The 6,227-nt window shown below is 42.3% G+C and overlaps 1 protein-coding gene across 1 annotated transcript; it reads right to left on the bottom strand.

Annotated features, from left to right (window-relative positions):
- Nucleotides 1–1,092: 1,092 nt before the first annotated feature.
- Nucleotides 1,093–5,613, bottom strand: LOC148048325 (lysozyme C, milk isozyme-like). The gene is made up of 4 exons (XM_087708274.1): nt 5,478–5,613; nt 4,228–4,383; nt 3,587–3,665; nt 1,093–1,156 (listed from the first exon to the last, which is right to left on the bottom strand). The coding sequence occupies exons 1-4, from the start codon at nt 5,611–5,613 to the stop codon at nt 1,093–1,095; spliced, it is 435 nt and encodes a 144-aa protein (XP_087564400.1).
- Nucleotides 5,614–6,227: the final 614 nt, after the last annotated feature.

Here is a 6,227-nt window from a genome sequence, read left to right as displayed (position 1 = left end):
AAGTGGATCTTTCTAGTAATTGAACACAATTTATGAAATCTCTTGTCCCATAAAATACAGTTGCTTTTTACCAGATGCTGAATTCATTTTTCTAATATTTTTAAATATTATATCTGGCATATAAGACCTAAGGTACTGATGATAAATTCTGGTCAAATTTTTGCTTGGTATGCACAGGCATACATATATGCGATCTTGTGTGTCTCTGTGTGTGTAGATACATTTTTTCTAGTACTGGCATACTAGAACCTTAAGGATGCAACTGTCGACAGATGGTTGTTGAGCACAAGTTCAACCAAAACAAGGCCAGCAAGATCTCTAGCATTCAATTCAGTAATTGACCAGATATGTGACTGATTGAATGAAACCAAGGTGAATTTTAAAAGTTGTAATCTATTCTGATTTTGCATCCAAAGAATACGATATGTCTAGAGGTGGGTTCCTACCGGTTCGGATTGGTTCGGCTGAACCGGTAGTAGTTTGGCGGCCTGGGTCATTGGAACCGGCAGTGACCCAGGCCTGCCACGCCCCCGAACTGGTTTTCCGGGAGGCGCCATAGGCGCTGCCATCTTGTTTTTTGTTTCTGCGCATGAGCAGAGCAACTTTTATTGCACTGCACATAATGTGCTGCACTCACAGCCATGAGCGAACTGGTAGTAGTGACTGCTGGAACCCACCTCTGGATATGTCAGCATTTAAACAATATTGTTTTTTTTACTCTGTCCTTCCATTTTGTATTTTTGCAAGTCATACAATGGAAACATAAATATTCCTACCAGTTGGCTGTTCCATGTACTTTTAAGTAGATTTTATACTATTTATTTTAATTTTGTTCTTAAGAGTTCAGGTGATGGTTCTAAACATACTATCCCAAAACTCATAAAATTTGAGGGATACAAAAATGGTTTCCTGAAAATGGGTTAGATTTCCTCCTTGGTTTAGAAAGCAAGCAACTTGTGATTCTGACTGACCGAGGTTCAGATGGGAAGCCGATTTCCAGGCAACAGGTACAGTCGTTCCAGAAGCTGTTTGGACTGGATAGAATCATCCCAAAGCAGAAAGGAAATAAAAGGCCACATTGATTCTTGTATTTCATATACATTCCCAATATAATATTTGGGGCATAGGGTGAGTGCAGTATTCCTGGAAGTGCATCCTAAAGAAATAGGGGAGGAGAGCAAAGTAGATTAAGTACATAACATAAATTGTCATTGTTTTAAAAGGATGGAGCAATGATTCAACAAGTACATTCCAAAATGTGCTTTTGCATTGCACCTACCGTGTGCAAACAATTCCCTTTCACAGCCCATGCAAGGAGCAACAGAAATATAAAAGAAGACTCTCAGGTCAAAACGTTCAATATTGTGAGGGAATGACAAAAGTCTGCATGGGTAAGGCAAGTGCTTGGTCCGGACCTTAATATTTAGATTGGACACGTCTTTCATTATTATTCATATATTATTCATTATTGGGGACTTATTTGTTCATTTAGATGTATATCCAATCTTTTCTCCAAAAGCTTCAGGTTGCATACATAGTGCTCCCATCTGTTAATGGTCCCCTTACAGCAATCCTGTAAGTAGTGTGGGAAGTTATCATCCAGCCCTCTCCCAGAAAAATGAAATATCCTAGGAAATATTGAAAAGGCAGAATATTTCTCTGGATGTGAAAAGAAAGAAACATGTTTTAAGAGACAGAATAGTTGCCTGTAGCTTCCTGCCCATCCCCACTGTTAATGGGCCATTAAGGCCAAGCTAGTCCACTTTTACATAATAAAGACTTCTCCACTGCAGCCCCAGGGGGGATGGGAGTAAAGGCATGATAATATTGGCCCTTTACTCAACTGACCACATGGCATCTGAGAACTCATCCATACCTGGATTCAAAACGCAGCCTAGAGAGTTGTCCCTGCATGGCCCAATGGGAGTCTGACAACCAATCAGAATACATTTCTTACACAGGAACAGGAAACAGAGAGGTGGGACTGAACAGGTTATAAAAAGCCTAGCAAGCCCCTCCTTCAGCCCTTCTCTTCTTCTCCACCAACATTGAAGCATATGATCACCTTTTCTGTTCAGGGCTCAAGCCATGTGGCCGTCCAACAATAAACCATCTTTTCAAGCAGCCTCCATGTCTCCAGTGTCTTTTTCCCCACTTGGAGCTGAACCCAGAAGGACATTTCTTTCAACAGTAGTTTGGACTGTTTTAGAGTATTCATAGTTGGGGCAATGTCAGCTGCCATGGCTCAGAAAAGACTTGAACTCTGAATCTCCCGGCTCTAACTTCAGTGCTTTTAATTATCCCACAGTGGACCTCACATTCCATCGAAGTTGTATCGATGAGCAAAATTCATTAATCTGGGAACAGAATGTTCTGAAGAAATTTGGAACGCACATTCTATTTCCTCTGTCATTGTGGCAGTGGGTTGGCATATTTTGGAAATAAATCCATTCCATCCCTTCATGTTGGAGGCACTGCTTATTTCTGGATTAAAAGCATCAGCTGGTGACATCACAATTGCTGGGAGGATGCCCATGGAGGCGCCTTTCATGTCCCAGTCAAGGAGCTGGAGCGAATGATAGGAGCTCACCCCGCCACGCAGCAACACTCGGGTCTCGAATATGGGCTTGCTAACCTCCAACCACGTGAGCCATCACACTCCAATTAATTAATTAATTAATTAATCCACCAAAGCAGAAGCCATTTGAAGTGTTCTCTTCTGATCTGGCCTGGAAACAGGCTTGTATTGTTCAGCACATACTGTCCAGAAAAATTTCAAACCACTTCTCTTTTAGAGGTTTTCTTCCTAGAAAATGCCAATCGGTCCCTGGAATGGCATGGTCAGAAACTGAAGTTTCATATGGCCTGGTGAAGGGTGGAGGGGTGGAGGGGAAGCGGAATGGAACATTCCAGAGTCCTCTAGAATGTTACATCCCCAAAGTGAGAAATCTTGCATTATTTATTTATTTGATTTTTTTAAAAAAATCCCACCTTTATTATTGCTTATAAATAAGGCGGTGAACATACCTAATACTACTACTTCTTCCTGTGTCCCACAGAGCAACAATTCTGTGTGGTGGGTTAGACCGAGAGAGAGATAGAGTGACTGGCGGAATGTCCCCCAGCTGTTTTTTTTAAGGCCTAAAGTGGGACTGGAACAGTCTAAGGTTCTTAGGCCAGCACCTTAACCACTAGACCAGTGGTTCCCAAACTTGGCAACTTTAAGACTTGTGGACTTCAACTCCCAGAATTCTCCAGCTGGAGAATTCTGGGAGTTGAAGTCCACAAGTCTTAAAGTTGCCAAGTTTGGGAACCACTGCACTAGACCAAACTGGCTCGTCACATCCTTGTTATCTAGTAGCCTCCACCATTGCATTCTTCTATTTCTTTCCCCCAACTTATTTTCAAAACAAGAATGGCCCACAGCAAAATACAGAAGACTCAAGGGTTGCATTTCATACACAAAGATACTAAAAAAAAACCTAATAATAAGGGACTTCTACCAAGGTTTTGTAAGATGCAATAATACTTTCTACCACTTTTTTTTTCTTTCTTTCCTAGAATTAACACAGTAGATGCAACTTACCAATACAACATTCCTCTCCTAGTCCTGGCAACTATCTTAGCACACTTGATGTCATCTGCAAGATTGTCATCAAGGAATTCTGTGGAGGAAGAGAAGGAAAGCTTTCATGAAATCAATGTTGCTTGCATGATAAAACTGGGATTTTAAGTACCGGAACGCCAATAGCCTTTCTATGTTGATCTTTGGCTTTCTAGTGATGGCAATAAATAAACAGTAACAGAGTTGGAAGGGACCGTGGAGGTAATCTAGTCCAACCCCCTGCTGGAATCTCCCAGGTTTAAGATGATCTTGCAAGAGATTTAGAATTTCATGGCAAATAGTTTCCAGTGTGCTAATTCAAGGAGATCTCAATTGTGATCTGGTTATCTGTGTTAAGATGAGCCAGTCTGCCATTTCAATCACTATCCCACACAGGCTCTCATATTTTTATTTATTAAGGATGTCCAAAATGCATCAACCTGGGAATGTGATCTTTGGAAGAAGACCTTAGATTGTTGTGTACAGATCATTATATAGCTTAATAAAAGAAAGTTCGAAGGGTGTAGGGCTTTATTTCCAGGGTAATCTTTACTTCGATTCATTTGATAATGGAACCAGGTTGCTGGGATCAATTAATGCAAAAGTACAAAGAAGTCACTCACTCTCACAATCTATTCGGCAAATGTTCTGGCTGTTATGCCTCCCGTCTGTGCACCATATTAGGCCACTCAGGTGAAATAAACCATAATATGGCTGTCCTTCAGTATAGATGTAATGTTCAGTGTTGAACCCGCTGCTAAATAGAGTCAAACATAACCCTGGCAGGAAACCATAGCAATTAAAGATTAACAATTGAGGCACCATCAAAGAAAAACTTTGAAGTAGGAGTGTTTGTGACAATGCAATTGAAACCTACTCATCTTTAAAGTCTCGGGTGCATGATACATGTATAAAGCAGAGGTGGTATTCAGCAGATTCTGACCAGCTCTGGAGAACCAATAGCGGATATTTTGAATAGTTTGGAGAACCGGTAAATATCACCTCTAACTGGCCACACCCCCATCTATTCTCTGCCTCCCGATCCCCAGATGATCAGGAGGAAATGGGGATTTTGCAGTAACCTTCCTCTGCAGTGGGGAGGGAATGGAGATTTTACAGTATCCTTCCCTTGCCAAGCCCATCAGGCCATGCCCACCAAGCCACATCCACAGAATGGTAGTAAAAATTTTTGAATCCCACCACTGGTATAAAGGGGTGGGAGAAAGTTATGAATGGCCCTCCTGCTGCTGCTCCCCAGATGATTTTGCTTTAACCCTGGAACTTGCATACTGGGTACTTGAGAGACCACCTACTGCCAATTACCTCCACTAGACCGATAAGATCGCATAGATTAGGCCTCCTCCGAATTCCATCAGCCAGCCAGTGTCGACTGGCAACTACCCGGAGGAGAGCCTTCTCGGTGGCTGCTCCGACCCTCTGGAACGAACTCCCTGTGGAGATTCGGACCCTCACCACCCTCCAGTCCTTCCGCGCCACCCTTAAAATCTGGCTGTCCCGGCTGGCCTGGGGTTAACGATTCTAACCCCACTCGAATTGTATGACTGTTGTGTTCTTAAATGATGTAGTGTCTCCATGTTGTAAATTGTTTGTCCTCCCCCCCCTTTTGAATTGTGGGCCGCCCTTAGTCCCCCCAGGGAAAAGGGCGGCATACAAATAAAGTGAAAATGAAAAAAATGAAATACTCATATTACTTAACTATTGGCCTTAATATGAATGTCCTTTTAAAAATCTAGACATTAAAGAAAAAAGAAACTTCCTCCAGAAGAGAACTGAAAAGATATACAGTCATAGTGGACTTAAATAAAAGCCCCCAAAAGGGAAAGACATGATGCACTCAAAGAAGAAAACTTACAGTGGCCTAGGTTAATTTTATAGTAATCCTCCATTCCATATCTTTTCAATTCTTTATACAGTTCACACTTGGAGTATACTCTGGCTTTACTTGCTTGAGCGAACAGGCAAAGGAAGGCAAACCACAGGCATTTCATCGCTGCAGAAGCCTACAAAATGATGTGCTCTGACTTACAAAGTTTTTATAGCCTTGCTTTATTTGTTTTAGTTGGGGGCTGCCTCTTCTCTCTACCAATGTTATTTTTATAGCAGTCAGATAAAGTTTAGATCATTATGTTCCTGCAGTCACAGGTTGGCATTCATAAAGATCTTGGATAGATGCATGCCTCAAATAAAAATAGTAATGTTAATACCTGTTGTGCCCACCAGCGGTCAGCAGAACTGGCAGCAGATTCGGACAGTGAGGAAGTTAGGGAGGAACATGGACCAGTCTTGGAGTCTGGGGAAAGCTCAGACAAGTGCTCTGTGTCGGAGGCAGAGACGAGGCCCGGGCCGTCTGAGTTATCAGCGGTCTTTGGAGTCAGACATCAATGTGGCAGACAAACAGCTGGAGCCTGTTCCCAGTGTATGCATGCAGAGTTGCCAGATGAAGGGAACAGCTAAGGAACAAGGGTCGACTTGGGAGTAAAGCCACAAGTGGACAGTGAATGACCCCTCCCATAGGGAATAAAAGAGGAGTGAAAGGGGAAGGGTGTTTGCAGGAGACAATTAGTTCATTCCTGCATTCATCTTTCCAAGCAGCCTCCATGTC

Source organism: Thamnophis sirtalis, unplaced genomic scaffold, assembly GCF_051295495.1.
Source record: "Thamnophis sirtalis isolate CommonGarterSnake01/CBP01778 unplaced genomic scaffold, rThaSir2_p1.2 scaffold_3, whole genome shotgun sequence".
Lineage (NCBI taxonomy): Eukaryota > Metazoa > Chordata > Lepidosauria > Squamata > Natricidae > Thamnophis > Thamnophis sirtalis.
The sequence above is the reverse complement of the archived record's forward strand: the minus strand, read 5'-3'. Positions and strand labels throughout refer to the sequence as shown.

Excerpts from the sequence above, each read along its gene's own strand:
- LOC148048325 (XM_087708274.1), bottom strand. The coding sequence starts at position 5,613 with ATGAAATGCCTGTGGTTTGCCTTCCTTTGCCTGTTCGCTCAAGCAAGT. Across the intron at positions 4,384-5,477 it reads TAAAATTAACCTAGGCCACT|GGTTATGTTTGACTCTATTT; the intron begins GTAAGTTTTCTT and ends GTTTCCTGCCAG. Across the intron at positions 1,157-3,586 it reads AGGAGAGGAATGTTGTATTG|GATGCACTTCCAGGAATACT; the intron begins GTAAGTTGCATC and ends CTATTTCTTTAG.